We start from the raw sequence: 27,761 nt of genomic DNA on the forward strand, positions 1-27,761 counted from the left end.
TTGCATGTCTCTTTGCATTGTGTATTTGCATTTGTGTTAAAACATAACATCTCATAACACATCTATGTTTGCATGTTATGTGGTTACCTAATGTTTCTAAGCCTTCTTACTCCTGAAATGGAGGTTGTAGTTTTCAATATATATTTTTGGTGTAGTTCGTAGGTCTTTGTGAGAGGGCATGTTATGACTGGTAGTGTGGTAGTGACTGGTAGTGTGACTAGACAGAAGCCACTCCTCAGTAAAAGGCACATGACAGCCCACTTGGAGTTTGCCAAAAAGGCACCTAAAGACTCTCAGATCATGAGAAACAAGATTCTCTGGTGTGATAAAACTCAGATGTATCTCTTTGGCCTGAATGCCAAGCGTCATGTCTGGTGGAAACCTGGCACCATCCCTACGTTTAAGCATGGTGGTGACTGCATCATGCTGTGGGGATGTTTTTCAGCGGCAGGGACAGGGAGATTAGTCAAGATCGAGGGAAAGATGAATGGAGCAAAGTACAGAGAGGTCCTTGAAGAAAATCTGCTCCCAGGACCTCAGACTGGGGTGAAGGTTCAAGCACACAGCCAAGACAATGCAGGAGTGGCTTCGGGACAAGTCTCTGAATGTCCTTGAGTGGCCCAGCCAGAGCCCCGACTTGAAGCCGATCGAACATCTCTGGAGAGACCTGAAAATAGCTGTGCAGCCACACTCCCATCCAACCTGACAGCGCTTGAGAGGATCTGCAGAGAAGAATGGGAGAAACTCTCCAAATACAGGGGTGCCAAGCATGTAGCGTCATACCCAAGAAGACTTGAGGATGTAACCGCTGCCAAAGGTGCTTCAACAAAGTACTCAGTAAAGGACCTGAATACTTATGTTAATGTGATTGAGTTTTTTTTTTTTTTTTACAAAAAATTCTCAAAACCAGTTTTTGCTTTGTCATTATGGGTTATTATGTGTAAAGTGATGGGGGATAAAACAATTGATTTCATTTTAGAATAAGGCTATAACGTAACAGAATTTGGAAAAAGTCAAGGCATCGGAATACTTTCCCGAATGCACTCTATGTATTCATTTTCTGGCAAAAGCAAAACTGACACCTTAGGGGAGTGAACGTTTTGTAAAAGGCACTTTTGTAAGTGTTTATCCCTTTTACACCACTCAAGTATTTTAATTACTGTGTTTCTCTGCCTATTTGTAGTGGGAAACGGCATTGGAGCTTGGTTTTGGCACAAGACGTGGGAGCTCAGGAAAGTAGCATGTATGCTGAAGTCTATGGGCTGAAGGGGCTTTATCAATATTCGCGTACTTCACTGCTGTGCGAAGTGGGGAGCCACTGTATTTTGTTTTCCTGTAAATGAGACCTGATAGTTAAAACAGTAAATTAAGGTATAACTCAACTACCCCCCAAATCATGAACTATTTCCTTATTCCTGTCAATTATTGACACTTTTCTATTGGAAAACAGGTAGGGGTTTATGGGTAAAGTTGTATTTTGGGAAACAATAGTAAAATCCTAGAATATTTTTGTGGCAAGTCCATCTTGTGTTTCCATTACAAATTGCCATATACTGAAAACCTGTTGGGACAATTTTTAGCCAAAGGTATTTTAAGGATTTTAAGCTTTGCATGAAAATGATGTAAATTCACATGGTGAGTTACAATCATGCCACTACCAATGGGAGTCATCAATTTTGTCAATGCATGCATGTCTCTTTCCCTCTCTCTCACTGCCATGCACCCCCTGTCTGTAATTTCAATGAAAGGCTCAACAGCTGCTCAGCCTCACTTGCAATGGTAATTTGACCTTTGATAACCACAGATTTCAGCCCATGCATTCCACCTCGTATTCTGCTGCACAGAGACAGACGGAGACATAGGGCCTAAACTATTTCACAGATACACACTATATACTCTAATTTACCTGGTATGATATTTCTCTTCTTGGTGCTACAGAGCCAAGAGGTTACCATATGAGCTGTGTGGTTTGTAAAATCCTACGCAAACTAAGCAAAGTGCCTCTTTGTAAGTTGTACTTTGAGGAAATGCCTAAAGTGTCACTTCCATTAGAGAAATGGGTGAAGTACCTGCTGTGGGTGCAAGGACAGTGTCACGTCCACTTGAGCGACAGCTCAGATTGTTTCTCCCAGGTAGCAGTGTCCACTGTACTTTACAGGTTGACAGGTGATTTCATGACACTGTTCCAGCAGCTGCAGTATTTACACTTCCTATGCTGTGGTTTAGTGACACAATAGGGAAGAAAACACTTAAAAATTCATGAGACAGATGGGATTACATTTTAATGAGTTGTTTTCACCTTCTATGAGCAGGTTTCTTGCCGCAGTGCCAAGGTGTCCAGGAAAACATGGGTGGAATTCCCAGGAAATCCTCAACAATATTCTCATTTGTGTGTGCTTGTATCTCCAGTAGGCCTATTCACTGGAACGACAAACAAAGGAAGACTCTCTGAAGGGCATACAATTCTCTCATCTTATGTTCAGACTTTTGCATATGAGCCATTCTCACACAAAATAGAGACAGATACAATTATGAACCAGGGCTAGTCTCATCTGGTCCATCAACGGTATGGATGGATAGCTCATAGTCATAGCTGTACTGAAATTGCCTTCAAGTCGATGTTCTTGCACCATTGGTGCTGTTTATTTATTTACCTTTATTTAACCAGGCAAGTCAGTTAAGAACAAATTCTTATTTTCAATGACGGCCTAGGAACAGTGGGTTAACTGCCTGTTCAGGGGAGAACGAGGAACAACTTAATAGAGGAACATTCTGTTCAGTGACTAAACAATGTGTCTGTTTAGAGTAATAAACTGTTGTACCTCACATTACTGCTGTCGTAGACATTTTCATCATCCCAGTGACAGTGTAGCTCTAATGGACTAGCTGGTGCCATTTACCTTCAATGGATCGATCAGCAAGATAGACAGAGACTGAAATGTTAGCCTTGCCAACCCTGATAATACATTCATCTGTTTGTCCCATGTCCTGTCGGAGGAGATTGATATTTAGATGGTCATTCAAATTGCCTCTGTTCATTGTGTTAAGATGCATTTAATCAAAATAATTAGCTATTAGTTTGATTTCATAAAATACTTTTGGATGGATACATGTTGGATCGATGCGGTTGGAGGGAATTTATTTTCCTGTTAATACTGAATTTATTATTAATTATTCAACTTTACGTATTTCTTACTATATTTTTTTTATTTTGAGTGGCAGCATACAGGTTTTGTGAACTTATAATGTGAAATGGAAATGTACCTGTAACATTATCAATTTTTCCCATTCTTATCTGCAGATCCTCTCAAGCTCTGTCAGGTTGGATGTTGAGCGTCACAGCACAGCTATTTTCAGGTCTCTCCAGAGATGTTTGATCGGCTTCAAGTCGGGGCTCTGGCTGGGCCAGTCAAGGACATTCAGAGACTTGTCCTGAAGCCACTCCTGCATTCTCTTGACTGTGTGTTTATGGTCGTTGTCCTGTTGGAAGGTGAACTTTCACCCCAGTCTGAGGTCCTGAGTGCTCTGGAGCAGGTTTTCATGAAAGCTCTCTCTGTACTTTGCACCGTTCATCTTTCCCTCAATCCTGACCAATTTCCCAGTCTCCGCCACTGAAAAACATCCCTACAGCATGATGCTGCCACCACCATGCTTCACCGTAGGGATGGTGCCTGATTTTCTCCAGACATGACGCTTGGCATTCAGGTCAAAGAGTTCAATGTTGGTTTCATCAGACCAGAGAATCTTGTTTTTCATGGTCTTAAGAGTCCTCTAGGTGCCTTTTTGGCAAACTACAAGTGCGCTGTCATTTGCCTTTTACTGAGGAGTGACTTCCGTTTGGCCACTCTAACATCAAGGCCTGATTTGGTGGAGTGCTGCAGAGATGGTTGTCCCTCTGGAAGGTTCTACCATCTCCACAGAGGAACTCTGGAGCTCTGTCAGAGTGACCATCAGGTTCTTGGTCACCTCCCTGACCAAGGCACTTCTCTCCCGATTGCTCAGTTTGGCCAGGCGGCCAGCTCTAGGAAGAGTCTTGGAAGTTCCAAGCTTCTTCCATTTAAGAATGATGGAGGGCACTGTGTTCTTGGGGACCTTTAATGCTGCAAAATTGTTTTTGGTACCCTTACCCAGATCTGTGCCTCAACACAATCCTGTCTCTGAGCTCTACGGACAATTCCTTCAACCTCGGGGCTGGGCTTTTGCTCTGACTTGCACTCTCAACTGTCAGACCTTATATAGACAAGTGTGTGCCTTTCCAAATAATTTCCAATCAATTGAATATACTACAGGTGAATTCTAATCAAGTTGTAGAAACATCTCAAGGATGATCAATGGAAACAGCATGCACCTGAGCTCAATTTCGAGTCACATAGCAAATGTAAATAAGTTATTTTGTTTTTTATTGTTAATACATTAGCAAACATTTCTAAAAACCTGTTTTCACTTTGTCATCATGGGGTATTGTGTGTAGATTGAGGGGGAAAAAAATGTAATCAATTTTAGAATAAGGCTGTAACGTAACAAAATGTCTAAAAAGGGAAGAGGTCTGAATACTTTCTGAATAAAGTGTACATATATTGTTATCTGCCATTCACCTCACATCAGTCTGTATACATCCAACGATGTATTGTGTTGCAGCTGTGGTAACGGTGTTGGTGCGAGCTGGTTTTGACGAGACCATGCAGGAGGCTCTCCCTGGTTTGCTGTTCAGTGCTGGATGACATGCTCTCCTGTGAGTTTGAATGTCCCCTCTCATTGCAGCTCGAAACTGCATTCAATAGACAGAGGCTGTATCTTATCCAACTGCTAATATTCATTTCTGAACCTGTGTTTTTATTTTATTTTAGGTGTGCTGAATACTGGTGAAACAGCAGCTGAATGATGGTGAAGTGGAAAAGGCTGCTAATCAAACAGAATTATAAAACATACATAATAATACATACAAGAGTGAATATTATGGATCTCTTTTTGTTGGAAAAGGGTACAGATGTTTGATGCTTCCTTGTGCGGTGTGTCTATCACCTGATGCACTGTGCTGTTTCTTCTCCCACTCTGTCTCATTCACTCACCTACAGACTATGAAGAATATCACAGAATATGTTATCATTGACATCTCTCTTTAATATAGGGCCTCTTGTAAAACAGCCATCTATATCATCTATCTCATCTGTGTTCTCCTCTACCTATATTCTACATAGTATCTGATACCATTGCCATGCAAAGAGAGTGGGGCTTTGCTAAAACCTGCATACTGTTGACCTCCTTGTTTCGTAATGTAAATGGTTGGTGCTCTGTTCTAAGGAAACATCTATATATACCTTAGTACATCTATAAATACATTACCATGTCTGGTTAATGTGAGCTGCTCTTCCAAATATGTATTTTGTCATGTAGTTGTTTGTGAGGTATTGGTGTGTATGTGTGTGACTGACCACATACATCTGAAGTGAATGATGATGTACCTGTGGGTGTGAGTTATGACATTAGGGTGTTTTTACAGGACATTGTGAAATTACAGTAGGGTATGTTAAAACTGGTCTATAGAAAAACAAGTGTGACCTTATAATAGAGAGTTGTGATGTGACTGTATCTGTGGTGTGATATAACATCTATCCCTTTCTCTTTCTCTGTCCTAGTTGGCAGTGATATTCAAGGTAGAGGAGCTGCTGTCTCAACTGCAGTAAGTACTGGAGACTCGTGAGGTTAACTGGAAGCATGTGCTCTCCTGTCTCCACCCTGCTCATGTACAATCCAAACACCCAGCCAAGCCTCAAAGGTACACACACACACACACACACACACACACACACACACACACACACACACACACACACACACACACACACACACACACAGTTATTTCCAACAATGCTCCTATGGGCTCCCGAGTGGCGCAGCGTTCTAAGGCACTGCATCTCAGTGCTAGAGGCGTCACTACAGACACCCTGGTTAGAATCCAGGCTGTATCACAACCGGCCAGGATTGGGAGTCCCACAGGACGGCGCACAATTGGCCCAGCATCGTCCGGGTTTGGCCGGTGTAGGCCGTCATTGTAAATAAGAATTTGTTCTTAACTGACTTGCCTAGTTAAATTAAGGTAAAATAAATCAATAAAAAATGACATTTCTCTCTTTGTACATCAGAGCCCCTGTCCAGGTTCCTAAGCTCAGCATTTGAGGGGTCTTTTTTTATTTAACCTTTATTTAACTATGCAAGTCCGTTAAGAACAAATTATTTTGTACAATGAGGGCCTACCCCCGTTCAAACCTTCCCCTAACCTGGACGATTCTGGGCCAATTGTGCGCCGCCCCATGGGACTCCCTCTAGCACTGTGATGCAGTGTCTTAGACCGCTGCACCACTCGGGAGCACTTGACTTGGAGAACATGATCACTGCTTTCCTCCTGGCCTGTAAGGGTGCACTGGAAGGGCCTGGTATTTTCCCCTCATACAGTGAATGGTTTAAGGCTAGTCCCCTCAGAGTTTAGTTAGTGGCTACTAGAATACCAATATGTTGGTCCCCTCTCTTCTTATATTTGGGCCTCTTAGACAAAGTTGACTTCTCTCCTGTCTTCCTGGATGTGTTTCGGCGGTGCCAGCAGTTACCATTGGAACAGTAAGAAGTCTGTGGTTTTCCTGCTGAAGTTCCTGTCGGACATAGTGTTCTTTGACCCCCGCAGTACCTGAAGGTCAGGTGACAGATACTCTGGCTCTGCTTTAACACTTTACTGCTGGACTGGGCCTTTAGTCTGACTGGTTCCCTTGCCAAGACCAGACTGGCTGACCTGAAGGTAGGGCCTAGAGAGTCACTGAACCAGTATGTGAGGCGTATATAGATCAGCTGAGACAACCCAGTTATTCCAATGTAAATAACTCTGACTGGTTGACTTACCATACCACAAACCCTCTCATTCAGCAGCTCAATCATCTCCTCTCCTCCAGCTGTATGAACAGGGTCCATCTCTCTCTCTGTCTGCAGGAGATTGGCCTTTATGAGGATGTCTCTAGGGCAGGAGCTCTTGTGCAGGTTTGAGCGCTCTCTGCTGGTTGTATCTCTTCAATTAATGTTTTTCATGTGTTAATTATGTGTGTATCAGTCTTGTGTGTTTGTGTGCAATCTTCCTTCTCAGCCCCAGTGTCAGGCAGGTCAGGATGTGGGCAAGGCAGTATCTTTATTTGAGAGCACAGGAAGGATATCTGCCACAGTCATCATGGAGGGCTGGTAGGTACCCTAAAAATCTAGCATCAACATACTGCATAACTCTCACAAATCACCTATTGAGATCAATGTACTGATGACTTATACATGTCGTATTGTGTTCTGCACTGTGTCTTTTATTATGTGTCGCCACACTTGCACTCTTTTCCTACTCCAGCATGTTCAGAAGGCCATATTTCCTGACTCGTTTTCTCCCTGCCCTCCTAACTCCACGTGTGGTAAGACTTATTCTCTCTTGCTTTAAAATTAATGGATTTTATTGAATGGTGTGTTCACATGCTCTGTCCAGGTATTGTATTAGTTGTCTCTGTCCAGTCAGCTGCATGTAAAGCCTGATATCAGGATGAATTTCATAGATTCACTCAAAAAGTCTGTTCTGGTATTCACACTCACAGCCATACAACCACTGACTGACCACACAGTTTTCTGTTATCGCTTTGAGTCTGATACAGATGTTTTGTGTATGTTGATTCCAGTTGTTTGTTCAAATAGTTAAACAAAAAACACACACACACAAATCAAACCAGTCTTATTATCTCTGACTTGACAGAGTTGTCTGGCCAGGATCTTCCACACGCTGAGTATTGTGTTCCCTGAATGTGCTGAGGAACTGGTTGGCCAGACAATCATCAAGCTTCATGTAGATGAGTCGACTTCCCCTGAGGTGCACAATAAAGTCGTAAGGAATGCCAGGAACTGCCAACTGTCCTCCTGTCTCTGCATTTCTCCCTCTCTTCTACTGTTTTTCTCCTCTGCTCTGTCTCAACTATTTAGTTTCCTACTCTTTTTGTCTGTCGTTCTAGTTATTTCTGATGCCACACTCACTGTTTCGGTCTCTCACACTGTTTGTCTGTCCTGTCTATGTTCAGGTGGAGAACATGATCCTCAGGAGCTTCTGCCAGAGACTTTTGGACGCCTCCGGAATAAGCCCACCAAATAATACAGAATTGTCACTACTTGATTTTCTTTCCAGTCCATCTGCACATAGTTGTGTATATTATGTTCTTCTTAGCCTCCACAAGTGTAACTGCAAGTCAGCTTAAAACTGCACTTCTCTCCTTTGAGCTTAATGTGCTCTGTGACCCAAGACCGAGCCCCTGGGTGTCCCAGTTTGTCAACATCCTGCTGGGACACAGACAGCTGCTCACTGCCCTCCTGCACCGCATGTGGGACCTGCTCCACAACTAGGTGTCCATATATACAGTGCCTTGCGAAAGTATTCGGCCCCCTTGAACTTTGCAACCTTTTGCCACATTTCAGGCTTCAAACATAAAGATATAAAACTGTATTTTTTTGTGAAGAATCAACAACAAGTGGGACACAATCATGAAGTGGAACGACATTTATTGGATATTTCAAACTTTTTTAACAAATCAAAAACTGAAAAATTGGACGTGCAAAATTATTCACCCCCTTTACTTTTAGTGCAGCAAACTCTCTCCAGAAATTCAGTGAGGATCTCTGAATGATCCAATGTTGACCTAAATGACTAATGATGATAAATACAATCCACCTGTGTGTAATCAAGTCTCCGTATAAATGCACCTGCACTGTGATAGTCTCCGAGGTCCGTTAAAAGCGCAGAGAGCATCATGAAGAACAAGGAACACACCAGGCAGGTCCGAGATACTGTTGTGAAGAAGTTTAAAGCCGGATTTGGATACAAAAAGATTTCCCAAGCTTTAAACATCCCAAGGAGCACTGTGCAAGCGATAATATTGAAATGGAAGGAGTATCAGACCACTGCAAATCTACCAAGACCTGGCCGTTCCTCTAAACTTTCAGCTCATACAAGGAGAAGACTGATCAGAGATGCAGCCAAGAGGCCCATGATCACTCTGGATGAACTGCAGAGATCTACAGCTGAGGTGGGAGACTCTGTCCATAGGACAGTCGTATATTGCACAAATCTGGCCTTTATGGAAGAGTGGCAAGAAGAAAGCCATTTCTTAAAGATATCCATAAAAAGTGTCATTTAAAGTTTGCCACAAGACACCTGGGAGACACACCAAACATGTGGAAGAAGGTGCTCTGGTCAGATGAAACCAAAATTGAACTTTTTGGCAACAATGCAAAACGTTATGTTTGGCGTAAAAGCAACACAGCTGAACACACCATCCCCACTGTCAAACATGGTGGTAGCAGCATCATGGTTTGGGCCTGCTTTTCTTCAGCAGGGACAGGGAAGATGGTTAAAATTGATGGGAAGATGGATGGAGCCAAATACAGGACCATTCTGGAAGAAAACCTGATGGAGTCTGCAAAAGACCTGAGACTGGGACGGAGATTTGTCTTCCAACAAGACAATGATCCAAAACTTAAAGCAAAATCTACAATGGAATGGTTAAAAAATAAACATATCCAGGTGTTAGAATGGCCAAGTCAAAGTCCAGACCTGAATCCAATCGAGAATCTGTGGAAAGAACTGAAAACTGCTGTTCACAAATGCTCTCCATCCAACCTCACTGAGCTTGAGCTGTTTTGCAAGGAGGAATGGGAAAAACTGTCAGTCTCTCGATGTGCAAAACTGATAGAGACATACCCCAAGTGACTTGCAGCTGTAATCGCAGCAAAAGGTGGCGCTACAAAGTATTAACTTAAGGGGGCTGAATAATTTTGCACGCCCAATTTTTCAGTTTTTGATTTGTTAAAAAAAGTTTGCGAAAAGTTTGAAATGTCGTTCCACTTCATGATTGTGTCCCACTTGTTGTTGATTCTTCACAAAAAAATACAGTTTTATATCTTTGTTTGAAGCCTGAAATGTGGCAAAAGGTCGCAAAGTTCAAGGGGGCCGAATACTTTCGCAAGGCACTGTATATATTTTTTTATCTCTCGCTCTCTCCATCTCACTTTCCCTCTCTCTCACTCTCTCCATCTCACTTTCCCTCTCTCTCACTCTCTCCATCTCATTTTCCCGCTCTCTCCATCTCATTTTCCCTCTCTCTCTCTTTCTCCATCTCATTTTCCCTCTCTCTCGCTCTTTCTTACCCCCTCTGCTTTTTCTTATAGCCTCTCATAGTCTTATTTCGTCCTTCCCTATAGGGGGGGATCATTGAATTGTGCACCTTCATGCCTCCCAGGCCCAGTGCCCCCTTGTGCAGCTGTGCCCACCCCTGCTGCCCGGCTCTGTGTCTGTTCCGGAGTCACTGGCCACTGCCTTGCCCTGCCCAAAACCAACATGCTCTTCTGTGTTAGGTGGGTGAGACTGGAGAGGGACCCTCAGCATCTAGGATGACATGATACTAATTATACAGTATATTGTAAACCAAAAGGCACAGTTAACTTTAGCTCAATAGGACAGTGCTATCACAATAGTATGTATTTATGTGGACTGCTTTGTTTTTGTTGGCCAGATTCTGCGTGGCTGTAGGTTTACTATGGGCTCTGTAGGATTGAGTCACAGTTTGAACCGCAGCAGTAGAATCATCCCTGCAGCCTCCATAAAAAGGTACCGGTATGCATGTTATTTTCCCAGTGTCACTGAAATGATTCTTATCACCCAGCCACACTCTGAGATGCCCTTTATGCAAGCAGAAGGGGGCTGCTGTTGTAGCGGAATGTCACATACGCCTACAGTTGTACCTCTCTGCTTGACTGCACAGAGACATGTCCTGTCTAGCCCTGAATTGGTGTGTGTGCATGTGCGCGTGTGTATTTGCAGATGCTGTACCTCATTTCCAGACTAATGCCAGCTGCGAGGAGGTTGCCGATTGAAGCGAGTGGGGAATCTGAGCATGTGGAGGCAGACAGACAGGGTGAGCAGGAGAATCATGGGTTGTGGAAGAGTGTTACTGACACAAATACGACTGGGAGGAAATTTGACTTGGCGCTATGGAAACACGCCCCTCTTCCGTCTCCTAGTAAAACTCCCAGAATACCAGGTGAGGCAACAGATTAAAACCTGCACAGTCTTAAACCTTGTCCCTCTCCTGAGGACCAAGGGAGCTGTGCAGGAGACATGAGGACAGTCTGCTCACACATTCCTAACGCCATCATGGACCAGCAGACAGGGTCAGTATTGGACTGATCTGTAACCCATCCAATAGACATTGTTGAAGTCAGTTCAGTATCAGTACTGTTTTGAAATCAGAGTGAAGAGGACTCTGGACTGTGAGACCATCATGGAATATATCAACTAGTATCAGGTGTGCCCATATAGGGGTTAAGAGAGGGAGGGAAGCATGGACTATAACAGAGCAGGATGATTAAGTTGGCTACAGTCTGAATACATGTGTGAATCCATAGTTCACTTCTCATCTTGACTAAACCTGTTGAAATCAAGACCCTTATTTTTACAGAAATACTATGATGTGTTTCCCAGATTTGATTATTATTGTTATACTGCATCTCTTTGTGTATTAAGGAAGGGCAATATCCAAGCTGGCCTGTTGCACTACCATCTCACAGCACACTTATTAACAGTAAATTGGTTCCATTCTTAGATTATTAGCTGTACTGCTATAGACATGGGTAGACACAACATATTGTGATATTTATCATAAGAAATTGGAATATCTTCCCTTTTTTTATTTTTCATAGACTGTGCTCATGGCAGGGGCTGTCCCCTAAGCTGTAACTGTCCATCAGGAGAAGTGAACATAACCAAATCCCGATCAGTCTTCACTGCTCCTCGTCTCTGCTAGTGTACAGTACATTATACTACCAGGAACACTTCTGATTGTTAATCTGAGGTGAAGTACACCTTAATCTGAGAGTTTTAATATATGATGCTGACTGAGTGTAATTTGTGTGTGTGTTGGACAGCATTAGTGGGGCTGTCTCTCCCCTGTGTTGGTGTCTCTGGTGTCGCCTTACTGACGGACAGCCCCTGCCTCAGCAGCTGCAGGTCCTGGCTGACTGTCACTTGTGGGCCTACAGATAAAACAGGATCATGCATACATGCCTGTGTATATAGAACATTTACTGATAATACTCCTATACAAACTAAATGTTTACTTTTATTTCAATGTTATTTTTGAGAGTGATGATTGAGTTCATGTGCTAGTTCAAAGAAGGGGTGTCATGCACCGTTCCCCCTGCCCCGCCTCTGCACCTGGAAGCCTGTCTGCACTGTGTATGGGAGGGCCAGGGGAGTGGCCAGGGCACTCTGGCAGAGCAGCACAGACAGGTGAGGACACTTCTTTTCCCTATCATAAAGTTTTTCAAACTCAACCTAGATGTTTGATCAATAGATTCACTAGCCATGTTTGTAAGCTTTGACGGAGTGGACACATAACACAGCCAATTAAGAAACTCTATTTCACACCACCTAAAGGACAGAGGTCAACTTGCAAAGAAAACGAAACCCAGACATACGTAGGTTTCTTAATATATAGTTGAGGCAAAATATATTGGCACCCTTGTACTTTGTTAAAATTATTCCTTCTTTCTTCTAAAATAAGTTGAAATTTAAAAAAAAGTTTGGTCTTCACACCTTATTGGATTTTCAACATTGCAATTGGCAACCCAGAGCTAGCACTTGGTTGCACAGCTTTTATCCAAGATAACGGCCAACAAATGTTTCTAGTGGCCATCATTGAGCTTGCTGCACCTTTCTACTGGCACTTTGGCCCACTCACAGCAAACTGCTGAAGAGCGCTGGCCTCCACCAACTGCAGTTTTTCAGATTTTGCCATAGGTTATGGATGTGATTCAGATCTGGACTCTTCGCTCGCCACTCCAGATCAGTCCAGTCCTCCGAGAACCATTCCAGGGTGCGTTTTATGTATTTTTGGGGTAGTTGTCCTACTGGAAGACACACAACCTTGATCAGAGACGGTTTTTGAACACCTTCAGTGAACATTGCACTCCAAAACACCTTCATAATCTGCTGATTTGTATTTATTATGGATCCCCATTAGCTGCTGCCAACTCTTCCTGGGGTCCGGCAAAATTAAGGCAGTTAAACAATTAAAAAAAAAAAAAAACATCAGGCCCATACTCCACTACCACATATCTACAATGCAAAATCCATGTGTGTATAGTGCATATGTTATCATGTGTTTGTATGCATGCTGTTCAATAAGGTGAATTTTCACCTGCTTTTTAAATCTGATTCTACTGCTTGCATCAGTTACCTGATGTGGAACAGAGTTCCATGTAGTCATGGCTCTATGTAGTACTGTGCGCTTCCCATAGTCTGTTCTGGACTTGGGGAATGGATGGACTCTGTCATTCCTGTATTGTATCTTCTGTTTCAAGGAGGTGTCAAAGTTAATCTATAAAAGTGACTCCAGCAGAGATAATATTTTCAAGACGTCTTGCACACTTTCAAGGCCCCCAGTTCCAGAGGCAGCAAAGAAACCCCACAGCATTATCGAACCTCCTCCATCTTTGATTGTAGGGAGGGTGTTCTTTTCCTTGAATGCTTCATTTTTTAAATGTCAACTTATTTTAAAGAAATTGGGAGTTATTTAAGAAAAGTGAAAAGGTGTCCTTATATTTGGCTGCAACTGTAGGATTCTTGGAATATTATTGGAATATTTTGGTAATTGTGACATATAGTTAAACACTGACTCTCACATGCTCAGCACTAACCTTTGGCTTCACACAAACAGTTTCTGATTCATCATTCAGGAGCAGAAACACTCAAATGATAAGGGAAACGACTCTGCAGTTTTCTATTAGAGACGTGATCATTGTCACGAGACTCCCTTTTAAGTAATTAATTGTGGAAACTGGCATGTAGGCTCACGTCTCCTTCTGCTGCCATTTCTCCCCAGCTGCTGGTGTTTCTGCTGTTCCTCTGTATGATCGACCTCCTCACAATTTTTCTCACACCCTAGGTACTTTTACACATTTTTGGCATATAGCAGATGCTCTTATCCAGAGCAATTTGTCAGTGCATTCATCTTAAGATAACTAGATGGGACAACCAAATATCACAGTTATAGTAAGTACATTTTCCTCAAAGTCAGTGCTAGTAGTGTGGGTGGGAAAGGTGGGGGCGCTGTGGGATTTAGTCAATGCCAGGATATTTTCCTGGTTAGGTTACGTGGTCAGGGAACTCCTAGCCCTACATACTAAACAATGTAATAGTAATATATTCAACAGACTAAAACACATTTTACACTAACAAAACACCACATAACTGTAATGTTTATCATAAAACATTTTGTGTCTCTGATGCTATATTGGGTATTTATATATAATTTAAAAAAAATCAAGAACAAGGCCCATACCAGCCTGTAGCCATGGTAACATTAGAGGAATACGCAAGACTGATGCCTCTATCATTTTACAGATATATTTACTTGGTCAAACTGTCAGTGTTGTCCTGTGTTATCCATTTTCTTGTTCATATGCGAGTTCTGTATGTGTATTGTGTTCTGTTTCCCTTCCAGCCTGGTCCCCCATCTTAACTCTGAGATGTTGGAGAGTACATTGAAGGCCCAGGGTTCCTGTGCTCTGCTACTCATCCTTTATCAAGCTCTTTATGGATGGCCAGACTTCTTTCCCTGTGACCGAGCACCCAACTGATGAGGTGAGCTTACTTTGATTCACAAAAAAGGCACAGATAATCATGTTTAATAATCATACATCTACACTATGGTTGACTGGTATGGGGTCAACAAACTACTGACAGTAGCATTTTTCTGAATCTGTGTTTTGGTCTCGCAGATGGACCCCTCCCAGATTCTGACCCGGACCCAGTAGGTACTTCTGAAGACGCTCTGACATCCCCAACCTCACTGTCTCAACATCAGCTGAACCAGGTAACACATTTGTGCACTGACCACCCAGAGCAAGGCTGATCTCAGTCTGTAGCCCAGAGAGTAGGACTGGGTTGAAATCAGCTGGATATGACATAATGATACATTTATTAGGATTTCACAAACATCAAACATTACACTATGATAACTTTCTGGGCTTTACCTCATGTCAGACTGCTTTTTACCAATGGCTCTCAAAACACGGCAGATTGATATACCATTGTACTTTCTTTGACCCACACAATACCCTATTGAGTGACCCTCTCTCTCTCCCCCCTGTTCCTTAGCTGGAGGTCTTATGTGTTGACCTGGAAGCAGCTCTGATCTTTCAACTCAGTCCTTCCAGCCTCAGCCAAGAGTTGGACTTCCTCTGCGTTAGGAAAGTATTCAGACACCTTGACTTTTTTCATATTTTGTTACGTTAGCCTTATTCTAAAATGGATTAAATAGTTTTCCCCCTTCAATCTACACACAATACCCCACAATGACAAAGCAAAAAAATATGTATCACGTTTACATAAGTATTCAGACCCTTTACTCAGTATGTTGTTGAAGCACCTTTGGCAGCATTTACAGCCTTGAGTCTTCTTGGGTATGACGCAACAAGCTTGGCACACCTGTATTTGGGGAGTTTCTCCCATTCTTCTCTGTAGATCCTCTCAAGCTCTGTCGGGTTGGATGGGGACTGCACATCTAGTTTCAGGTCTCTACAGAGATGTTCGATCAGGTTCAAGTCCGGTCCTGGCTATGTGCGTAGGGTCGTTGTCCTGTTGAAAGGTGAACCTTCATCCCAGTCTGAGAGCAGGTTTTCATCAAGGATCTCTGTACTTTCCTCCGTTCATCTTTCCCTCGATCCTGACTAGTCTCCCAGTTCAGCTGCTAAAAAATATGCCCACCGCATGAATCTGCCACCACCATGCTTCACCGTAGGGATGGTGCCAGGTTTCCTCCAGACTTGACATTCAGGTCAAAGAGTTCAATCTTGGTTTCATCAGACCAGAAAATGTTGTTTCTCATGGTCTGAGAGTCTTTAGGTGCCTTTTGGCAAACTACAAGCAGGCTCTCATGTGCCTTTTACTGAGGAGTGGCTTCCATCTGGCCACTCTACCATAAAGGCCTAATTTGTGGAGTTCTGCAGAGATGGTTTTCCTTCTGGAAGCTTCTCCAATCTACACAGAGGAACTCCGGAACTCAGCAGGTTCTTGGTCACCTCACTGACCAAGGCCCTTCTCCCCGAATTGCTCAGTTTGGCTGGGCGGCCAGCTCAAGGAAGCGTTTTGGTGGTTCCAAACTTCTTCCATTTAAGAATGACTGAGGCCACTGTGTTCTTGGGGACCATCAATGCTGCAGAAATGTTTTGGTACCATTCCCCAGATCCGTCTCTCAACAAAATCCTGTCTCAGAGCTCTACAGACAATTCCTTCAACCTAGTTGTAGAAATATCTCAAGGATGATCAATGGAAACAAGATGCACCCGAGCTCAATTTCGAGTCTCATAGCAAAGGGCCTGAATACTTATGTGTGTATATATAACAAACATTTTAAAAACCTTTTTTCGCTTTGTCATTATGGGGTATTGTGTGTAGATTGAGGATTTGTATTTATTTAATACATTTTAGAATAAGGCTGTAAAGTAACAAAATGTGGAGAAGGGGTCTGAATACTTTCAGAATGGACTGTGTGTGTGTGAGAGAAATATATGGGGCTACAGGCACACCCGTGGCTTCCTTGAATCATGACAACTTGCCTTCCTTCATGAACAATATATGTATGGGGGAGTTTGAAAACTTGATCTTTGTTCTCCCATGAAGAATATACTTGGCTAGCTACATGATAATGTTGCCTTAAGGATATAATTATAGAGCAGTACAACACTAAAATAAGTATCACACAGCTTACCTGGCTTTGAAAGAGAATCCGCTAGCTGTGCTCATTTTAGATGTACTGTCATCTATACATAGTGCACGTATAACTTATTAACCTTATTCTCTACCTCAAGTTAATTAGTCACATTAGCCATGACCATTTTTACACCAGACTCCTTATAGACCAGGGGTCAGCAACAGGCGGCTGGCAGGCCTAAACATCCCGCAAGTGATTTTTTTATAATTATGTACTGGCTCTCTGACAGAAATCGTCCCGCAGCTAAATCTAGTTCCCTAGCCCTGTTAGACTTTCTGGTTGTTATATCTCCTTGAGGGTCACAGGCCTAATCAAGTCGGTCAACTGCTGTAAGGGTTCAGTGCCCCAGTCTCTGTGATGGTCTCTATGTTGGTGATAGCAGGGTTGGAGGGGCTGTCGATGTTTCCTCCAGCAGCTGCTAGTGTGAGGGGATGCACCATGGACATGTGAACGTTGAGGTTGTGGGCCTTCTCAAAGCGCTTTCCACACAGTTTGCATGCAAATTCCAGATCAGCTTCTGCCTTGTGTTTAGTCATGTGGTACTTTAGCGATGCTCTCTGGCGGCACTGGAAACCACACACTTCGCACCTGAAAGTGAAGATAAAAAGGTTTAGTGAGGCCATAACCAAACAAGAAAATGCTCATCCAGAAGCCACACACCTAGTGGTCGGGGACTTTAATGCAGGAAAACTTAAATCTGTTTCACCTCATTTCTATCAGCATGTCACATGTGCAACCAGAGGAAATAAACTCTAGGCCACCTTTACTCCACACGCATACAAAGCTCTTCCTCGCCCTCCATTTGGCAAATCTGACCATAATTCTATCCTCCTGATTACAAGCAAAAACCAAAGCAGGAAGTATGTGACGCGCATAATACAGAAGTGTTAAGATGACGCAAATGCTAAGTTACAGGACTGTTTTGCTAGCACAGACTGGAATATGTTCCAGGATTCAACCAATGGCATTGAGGAGTATACCACATCAGTCACCAGCTTCATCAATAAGTGCAATGATGACGTCGTCCCCACAGAAATTGTACGCACGTATCCCAACCAGAAGCCATGGATTACAGGCAACATCCTCACTGAGATAAAGGCTTGGGCTGCCGCTTTCAAGGAGTGGGACACTAATCCGGAAACCTTTTAAGAAATCCCGCTATGTCCTCCGATGAACCATCAAACAGGCAAAGTGTTAATACAGGACTAAAATTGAATCCTACTACACCGGCTCTGATACTCATCGGATGTGGCAGGGCTTGCAAACTATTACGGATTACAAATAGGTGTCCAAACTTTTGACTGGTACTATATATGATGTGGATATAGCACATGTGGATAATATGTTGGATTATGAATAAGGTGACTGACTGATTTTCATGCAGTGCACCATAAGTAAAAAAACTTGTGTAGATGAGCTAATTGACTTCTATGCGCGCTGACTGTGATCACGCTCTCCGTAGCCGATTTGAGCAAGACCTTTAAACAGGTGAACATTGTGGAATCATGTAGTAACCAAAAAAGTGTTAGACAATTCAAAATATATTTTATATTCTTCAAAGTAGCCACCCTATGCCTTGCAGACAGCTTTGCACACACTTGGCATTCTCTAAACCAGTTTCATGAGGTAGTCACCTAGAATGCTTGAAGGAGTATCCCACATACAGTATGCTGAGCACTTGTTGGCTGCTTTTCCTTCACTCTGCAGTCCAACTCATCCCATTTGGGTAGAGGTCGGTTAATTGTGGAGGCCAGGTCATCTGATGCAGCACTCCATCAGTTTCATTGGTCAAATAGCTCTTACTCAGCCTGGAGGTGTGTTTTGGTGTGTTCATTATCAGGTTGAAAAACAAAAGATTGGTTGGCGCTTAGTCCCCCTGATGTGATATCACTGCAGAATGCTGTGGTAGCCATGCTGGTTAAGTGTGCCTTGAATTCTAAATAAATCACAGACTGTGTCATCAGCAAAGCACCCCCCACACCACCTCCTCCATGCTTCACGTTGGGAACCACACATGCGGAGATCATCCGTTCACCAAGAATCTCAAATTTGGACTCATCAGACCAAAAGCACAGATTTGCACTGGTCTAATGTCCATTGTTTGTGTTTCTTGGTCCAAACAAGTCTCTTCTTCTGATTGGTGTCCTTTAAGTGGTTTCTTTGCAGCAATTCAACCATGAAGGCCTGATTCACTCAGTCTCTGAACAGTTGATGTGTCTGTTACTTTTATTTGGGCTGCAATCTGAGGTGCATTTAACTCTAATGAACTTATCCTCTGCAGCAGAGGTAACTCTGGGTCTTCCTTTGGTGTGAGAGCCAGTTTCATCATAGCGCTTGATGGTTTTTGCAACTGCACTTGAAGAAACTGTCAAAGTTCTTGAAATGTTCCGTATTGACTGACCTTCATGTCTTAAAGTAATGATGGACTGTAGTTTCTCGTTGCTTATTTGAGCTGTTCTTACAATAATATGGACTTGGTCTTACCAAATAGGGCTATCTTCTGTATACCACCCCTACTTTGTCACAACACAATTGATTGGCTCAAACTCGTTAAAAAGGAAAGAAATTCCACAAATTAACTTTAACAAGGCACACCTGTTAATTGAAATGCATTCCAGGTGACTACCTCATGAAGCTGGGTGAGAGAATGCAAAGCTGTCAAGGCAAAGGGCGACTACTTCGAAGAATATTAAATATATTTTGATTTGATTAACACTTTTGTGTTATTTCATAGTTTTGATGTCTTCTATTATTCTACAATGTAGAAAATAGTAAAAACATAAAATCCTGGAATGAGTAGGTGTGTTCAAACATTTGACTGGTACTGTACGTGAGAATGCTGTTCATTGACTACAGCTCAGCATTCAACACCATAGTGTCCTCAAAGCTCATCACTCAGCTAAGGACCCGGGGACTAAACACCTCCCTCTGCAACTGGATCCTAGACTTCCTGACGGGCCTCCCCCAGGTGGTAAGGGCAGGCAACACCACATCTGCCATACTGATCGCCAACACGGGGGCTCCTCAGGGCTGCGTGCTCAGTCCCCTCCTGTACACTATGTTCACCCACGACTGCGTGGCCAAGCACGACTCCAACACCATCATTAAGTTTGCTGACGACACAATGGTGGCAGGCCTGATCATTGACAACGTTGCGACAGCCTATTGGGAAGTTAGAGACCTGGCAGTGTGGTGCCAGGACAACAACTTCTCCCTCAACGTGAGCAAGACAAAGGAGCTGTTCGTGGACTACAGGAAGAGGAGGGCCGAGCATGCCCCCATTCACATCATCAACAGGGCTGTAGTGGAGCAGGGCGATAGCTTCAAGTTCCTTGGTGTACACATCACCAACAAACCATCATGGTCCAAACACACCAAGAGAGTAGTGAAGAGGGCACGACAAAAACTATTCCCCCTCAGGAGACTGAAAAGATTTTGCATGGGTCCTCAGATCCTAAAAAAGTTATACAGCTGCACCATCGAGATCATCCTGACTGGTATGGCAACTGCCCGACCGCAAGGCGCTAGAGGGTAGTGCGTACGGCCCAATACATCACTGGGGCCAAGCTTCGTGCCATCCAGGACCTCTATACCAGGCGGTGTCAGAGGAAGGCCCTAAAAATGGTCAGACTCTAGCCACCCAAGTTCTAGACTGTTTTCTCTGCTACCGCATAGCAAGTGGTACCCGGAGAGCCAAGTCTAAGTCCAAAAGGCTCCTTAACAGCGTCTAGCACCAAGCCATATAAATGCTGAACAGTTAATCAAATGGCTACCCGTACTATTTGCATTGACCTTTTTTACACTGCTGCTACTCGCGGTTTATTATCTATGCAGTCACTTTACCCCTACCTACATGTACATATGACGTCAATTACCCCAAATAATCCGTACCCCTGCACATTAACTTGGTACCGATACCTCCTGTATATAGCCTCGTAATTGTTATGGTGGGCCAATTTTTATTTATTTATACATTTGTAATAATGACAATTACAACAATACTGAAAATGTTTATTTGAACTTAATATAATACATAAATAAAATCTATTTAGTCTCAAATAAAGGAAACATGCTCAATTTGGTTTAAATAATGCAAAAACAGTGTTGGAGAAGTAAGTAAAAGTGCAATATGTGCCATGTAACAAAAAGCTGACGTTTAAGTTCCTTGCTCAGAACATATGCAAGCAGGTGGTTCAATATTCCCAGTTAAGAAGTTTTAGGTTGTAGCTATTATAGGAATTATGACGCATCAACTATTTCTCTTATACCATTTGTATTTCATATACCTTTGACTATTGGATGTTCTAATAGGCACTTTAGTATTGCCAGCCTAATCTCAGGAGTTGATAGGCTTGAAGTCAGAAACAGCGCTGTGCTTCAAGCATTGCTACGAGCTGCTGGCAAACTCAGTAAAGTTTGAATTAATGCTTACAAGCCTGCTGCTGCCTACCGCCGCTCAGTCAGACTGCTCTATCAAATGAGCCTTGGGTCATTAATATGGTCAAATCCGGAAACTATAATTTCGAAAACAAAATGTTTATTATTTCAGTGAAATACCCTAAGTTTAAATATTGCTGTTACATTGCACAACCTTTAATGTAATGTAAATTAGTTCGCAAAGAGCCAGGCGGCAAAAACTATTGCATATACCGTGACTCTGCTTGCACTTGACACAATTTCCCTAGTTAATAATGCCTGCTAACATTCATTTATTTTAACTAAATATGCAGGTTTAAAAATATATACAGTTGAAGTCGGAAGTTTACCTTAGCCAAATACATTTAAAAACTCAGTTTATTCACAATTCCTGACATTTAATCATAGTAAATATTCCCTGTCTTAGGTCAGTTAGGATCACCACTTTATTTTAAGAATGTGAAATGTCAGAATAATAGTAGAGAGAACGATTTCTTTCAGCTTTTATTTCTTTCATCACATTCCCAGTGGGTCAGAAGTTGACATACACTCAATTAGTATTTGGTAGCATTGCCTTTAAATTGTTTAACTTGGGTCAAACGTTTCTGGTAGCCTTCCACAAGCTTCCCACAATTAGTTGGGTGAATTTTGGCCCATTTCTCCTGACAGAGCTGGTGTAACGGAGTCAGGTTTGTCGGCCTCCTTGCTCGCACACGCTTTTTTAGTTCTGCCCACAAATTCTCTATGGGATTGAGGTCGGGGCTTTGTGATGGCCACTCCAATTCCTTGACTTTGTTGTCCTTAAGCCATTTTTCCACAACTTTGGAAGTATGCTTGGGGTCATTGTCCATTTGGAAGACCCATTTGCGACCAAGCTTTAACTTCCTGACTGATGTCTTGAAATATTGCTTCAATATATCCACATACTTTTCCATCCTCATGATGCCATCTGAAGGTGAAGTGCACCAGTCACTCATGCAGCAAAGCACCCCCACAACATGATGCTGCCACCCCCGTGCTACACAGTTGGGTGGTATTCTTCGCTCTTGCAAGCCTCCCCCTTTTTCCTCCAAACATAACGATGGTCATTATGGCTACACAGTTCTATTTTTCTTTCAACAGACCAGAGGACATTTCTCCCAAAGGTATGCTCTTTGTCCCCATGTGCAGTTGCAAACCGTAGTCTGGCTTTTTTATGGAGGTTTTGGAGCAGTGGCTTCTTCCTTGCTGAGTGGCCTTTCAGGTTATGATGATATAGAGGACTCGTTTTACTGTGGATACAGATACTTTTGTACCGGTTTCCTCCAGCATCTTCACAAGGTCCTTTGCTGTTATTCTGGGATTGATTTGCACTTTTTGTACCAAAGTACGTTCATCTCTAGGAGACAGAACGCGTCTCCTTCCTGAGCGGTATGACGGCTGCGTGGTCCCATGGTGTTTATACTTGCGTACTATTGTTAGTACAGATGAACATGGTACCTTCAGGCATTTGGAAATAGCTCCCAAGGATGAACCAGACTTGTGGAGGTCTACAATTTGTTTTCTGAGGTCTTGGCTGATTTCTTTTGATTTTCCCATGTCAAGCAGAAGCACTGAGTTTGAAGGTAGGCCTTGAAATACATCCACAGGTAAACCTCCAATTGACTCAAATTATGTCAATTAGCCTATCAGAATCTTCTAAAGCCATGACATAATTTTCTGGATTTTTCCAAGCTGTTTAAAAGCAGTCAACTTTGTATGTAAACTTCTGACGCACTGGAATTGTGATACAGTGAATTAATCTGTCCGTAAACAATTGTTATGGTTAGGTACATTTGTGCAAAGATTGTGCTTTTTTTCAGCAATGCGCTTTTGTTAAATCACCCGTTTGGCTTAGTTGAAGTAGGCTGTAATTCGATAAATTAACAGCCACTGCATTGATTATATGCAACGCAAGACAACCTAGTTAACCTAGTAATATCATCAACCATGTGTAGTTAACTAGTGAATGTGAAGATTGATTGTTTTTTAAAAGACAAGTTTAATGCTAGCTATCAACTTACCTTGGCTCCTTGCTGCACTCGCGTAACAGGTGGTCAGCCTGCCACGCAATTTCCTTGTGGATTGCAATGTAATCGGCCATAATCGGCGTCCAAAAATGCTGATTACCGATTTATGAAAACTTGGAATCTGCCCTAATTAAAATCAGCCATGCCGATTAATCGGTCGACCTCGACTGCCTACACCTGCAGTATTTGGCGCATGTGACAAATAACATTTCATTTGAGGGTGTCACAAATCAAGAGTACCACGCGCTCTCCCAAAAGCTTGGATGGAGAGTAAAACCCAGAAATTCAGACAAACAAAGAGGTAATGGATTGCATTCAAATATGTCAAAGCTTACTTCATATTCAATGTTTTAAATGTTTTACTGCATCAGGGATTTCGGCACAGAGGTATATATGTCCTTATACAGGTGGACCCCAATCAAGTTGGAGAAACATTTCAAGGATGATCAAAGGAAACAGGATGCACCTGAGCTCAATTCCGAGTCTCATAGCAAAGGGTCTGAGGCTGTAACGTAACAAAATGTGGAAAAAGGAAGGGGTCTAAAGACTTTCCGAATGCACTGTAATCAAAGTCTTGGCTACAGTCTGACAGACTCATCAGTGCTTGAACCCCTCGCAACACATAAACCAGCAGAACCTTGCCTCCTGATATGAGCTTTATGTCCCTCTGTACTTACTGTAGTGGCTTGACCCCTGAGTGGCGCATCTGGTGCACAGACAGGTGCTTCCTCTGCTTGAAGGTCTGACCACACTGGTCACAGATGTAGTTCCTCACCTCTGGAAAAGGGTCAAACTTAAAGGTCCAATGCAGCCATTTTTATCTCAATATCAAATCATTTCTGGGTAGCAATTAAGTACCTTACTGTGATTGTTTCAACTAACATTGTCGCAAAGACCAATTTCTCAAGCAATAATTTTGCTTGGACTGTTTGGGAGTGATCTGAGTGGGGAGGAGAAAACCGAAAACTGTCAGAGGTTTGAAACTCTTAAATAATTCACTGGCTTGTGATGTCACTAGGCAGGCCAAAACTCCATCCCACCAAAACAGGCAGTCTTTTCAAACAGCTCTTACACTAAAAGGGCATCATAATTTTCACAATTTCACAGTATTATTATACAAATATAAAACAGGAAAATCACATTTGACTGCACTGGGCCTTTAATACAAGCACACAAACATCTCTCATGTTGCGCCCAAACGGCACCCTAATCCCTATATTGTACTATATGTTTGACCATGGCACAAAGAAATTAGCCTTAGTCCTCAGTATTAGCCAGTCCAAACCTACCTGTGTGGATTAGTTTCACGTGTCGCTGCAGGTAGCGGTCAATCATGAAGACCTTGTTGCAGCCAGGGTGAGGGCAGGGTCGCTCACGGATCTCTTCATGGTGCTCCTTAATGTGTTTCTGTACCCCACAGATAAAAACAGCCATCAGAAAACACTTATGTATTAATAGAAATGTTCATAAGAGGATAAGCAGTGCCGTAAGGATGACTTGTATCTGACCTTCATGCCGTCTGCTCCTCGGTACACAGCTGAGCAGCCTTGGTATGGACATTTGTAGATATTGGGCAGCTCCTCTCTGAAAACAAAAAACAAACATGGATATTTCACATGTATTACTCTCCACTACCAGCTACACTCCAATTCAAGATTTTAACATCTGTTCTACTACAAAGATCTGGTGCTTTGGCCCTCGGACAGCTTCTACCGTACCTTTCTGACTTGATTGGCTTCTTCCAGCCAGGCTTGGGTCCTGGCTTCTTTCTAACTTTAGGCTCCTTGGGAGTTTTTGCTTCTTTTCTTCTGGTTCTCTTCTTCGGGGAGGCAACTCTGCAAGCCATGGGAAAGGGGAGAAAACACTCATGCATTTGCTGCCCTTTTTTCCGCTACCAATTTTTCTCTGATAAGTGCTCTTACTGTCCACTTATGTGTTACTATGTTATTACTGTGTGTATCAATAAGAATTGTTCCATGTACATTATTTTGCTTTGATATGCAAAATAGCTAGAACCCACATCAATCCACTCACTTCTTTTCTGGGTATGGTTCAAATAATTCATCAGAGGATCCACTTTTCCTTTTATCTTCCAACTCATCCTCACTGGACATGTTCCTAAGGTTTCATGAACACACACAGCCTATAGTTTAACAAATCTGAACTTCCCAGAACTGTAAAACTTGAACCATGTGTGTCATTGTTGACTCACCGGTCATATAGGTCAATGTCACCTGTCCTGTCCACGAGTGGGGCAGGTGCAGGGCAGAGTGTCGCCTTAGCAAAGATAAATTCTAGGAACAAGAGGGTCAAACAAATGAATTTGGACTGGCACCAGACCTTAAGATGGTAACCACCTACAAAGAGTCACATTTCAATGCAGTCAAGACTATATTTAATTGAATACTGAAATTAAATACGGTGTGTTCCTGTTTCTCAGTGTAACTTTGAGGCACCAAAAGCTGTCTCACCATCTACACTAGTGGTAGTAGCATCAGTGTTGATGGAACTCGGAGTCTGTGGGGTAGCACCTGGACTGGCCAGGGGCATGGTGGTGTTGACAGGGTTTCGGTTCCCTCTGGGCTGCTCCTCAGCTTCCAGTAGGGGATCACACCCAGTGTGTCCAGGATTTGCTCTGGTCTGTGTGTCCATCATGTAACTATGTCCAGCCACACACTCCCAGACAGCCCTTACTGAGCCCCAGCACTGCCCCTCCAGCACTTCTTTCAGGTCAGGGCAGGAGCGGCAGTCTCCTGCATGGTGGTGGGCCCAGGACACCAGGCTGTGGAGACACTTGGGATCGGAGGGGATGGTTGGAATGGCTGGTTGTCAGGTTGGAGGAAAGAGAAATGGGACATTTAGTAAGGGGTTATCTCTGCGTATCAAAATCTGGTAATCATCTTGTCCTGATGGAATGTATCTACTTACACAACAAGCTGGGACGCACTGTTGATTGAGAGCACTCTGAACTTTTCCTGAAACCAAAATCAATATCATGTTTTGGTTTCACTGCTCATTACTGACCCTCCTATAGGTTTACAATTGCCACTCTCTACCCTGTGACATTACAGTTGCTCACATTTGTCCTCACCTGTCTCTGGTGGGCACATTCACAGATGGCAAGAGGTTTACCCTCTGCAGAAATGTGAGCAGGATAGTGTGGCACTTGTAGAATTTTGTGTGGCAGTTCTTGCAGACGAATTGTGAGAGACGTGGGTCACGGTTCAGTGGCACTCCCACTAGGCGCTGAAAGTCTGTGTAGAAAAGCAGGGGCGACTGGGCTGGCTCTGTCTGGTCAGGGACCCCCGCCAGCTCTCCTGGCCACTTGTCAAAGGCATGCCGCAGCCTCCGAGGTGAGAACTTTCCATGACAGAGTCGACAGAATGCAGTGCTGAGTCTGGCCATACCTGTAGGAAGAGTCAGAAGTTGCATTTGAGAAAGTGTAAGAGCTGATCCTTTACCTTGTGGAAATAAAAACACATGACAACCGTCATTAACCTCAATCTAGACTGATCTATCAAGAATTTTGCAGGGGACTCACCTGATTTCTTTGATCTATTCTCTGGATGCTCCTCCCCTTCTATCTCCACAACTGACACGGTTGTGCTCAATTGTAATCTTGCAGATCTGTCACTTGGACCAACATCATCGAAACCTCCATCACATGCAACTGATGGTGGAGTTGTTTTCACAGCATTCTTTGGTATTTCTCGTCGCCCAGCAGGTTTCTTGACCCCAGCCACTGACTGAGTCTGGCTTCTCTGTCCTGCTGCCACATCGGTTAGCCGCGCTCGTCTCCCTCGCTTCTTCATTACACAGAGTCCTTAAGAAAAGTCCTGTCAATATAATGTGGCAGTAGCTTTCAAAGTAACTTGAGTCTTACATGGGGAGCGCTGTTATCAGTATAGCTGTTTAAAACCCAAAGTTGATTTGGAACCTGCAGCTGCGACTTCCAATGAGGAGAACACGATTCGCCTCAAATTCTAGCAGTCATTTGTAGTTTTAACATTTAGTTGGTTGGTGGTTTAGTAAAATATACATATTGTGTTACTGTTAAATCGACTATCGTAAAGCACGAACAGGAAGCGGTTTCTATTGAAACACGAAACCCGGAAGTAGTCAAAAATAATAATAATAACGCAGATAGAACAATAAGACAGATATTTCACCAGATTTATAAATGTGAAGCATCCGGTTGGCGTTTCCACTCACTACCAAATATGGTAACTGGCCGGCAGTGGGAGAATATGAACGAGATGGATTTTGACCGACATTCTGCAAATGTTCTCATCAATGAAACGTTTGATCTCACTACAGTTTTATATTACCAACACTAAAATTGGTTACGAACAGAGTGGACAATTCTTTGTAGACTTTACCCCTTTTAATAAAAAAATCACTATGTTTAGGAGTGCAAAGGCCAAGTTGAGTTCTTGCACACGCGCACTTCACAGAGTAGGCGTTC

The 27,761-nt window shown here is 43.0% G+C and overlaps 1 protein-coding gene and 1 pseudogene across 1 annotated transcript; one reads left to right on the forward strand and one right to left on the reverse strand.

Annotated features, from left to right (window-relative positions):
* Window positions 1-249: 249 nt before the first annotated feature.
* Window positions 250-14,697, forward strand: LOC139366157 (Fanconi anemia group A protein-like; annotated as a pseudogene).
* A 32-nt stretch (window positions 14,698-14,729) lies between these two features.
* LOC139390247 (zinc finger protein 276-like) lies at window positions 14,730-27,739 on the reverse strand. Its single transcript, XM_071137518.1, has 11 exons — window positions 26,838-27,739; window positions 26,388-26,703; window positions 26,225-26,271; window positions 25,768-26,118; window positions 25,509-25,590; window positions 25,331-25,414; window positions 25,015-25,131; window positions 24,805-24,880; window positions 24,586-24,703; window positions 23,974-24,073; window positions 14,730-17,420 (listed from the first exon to the last, which is right to left on the reverse strand). The coding sequence occupies exons 1-11, from the start codon at window positions 27,106-27,108 to the stop codon at window positions 17,153-17,155; spliced, it is 1,830 nt and encodes a 609-aa protein (XP_070993619.1). The 5' UTR covers window positions 27,109-27,739; the 3' UTR covers window positions 14,730-17,152.
* Window positions 27,740-27,761: the final 22 nt, after the last annotated feature.

Source organism: Oncorhynchus clarkii, chromosome 1 (assembly GCF_045791955.1).
Source record: "Oncorhynchus clarkii lewisi isolate Uvic-CL-2024 chromosome 1, UVic_Ocla_1.0, whole genome shotgun sequence".
Classification (NCBI taxonomy): Eukaryota; Metazoa; Chordata; class Actinopteri; order Salmoniformes; family Salmonidae; genus Oncorhynchus; species Oncorhynchus clarkii.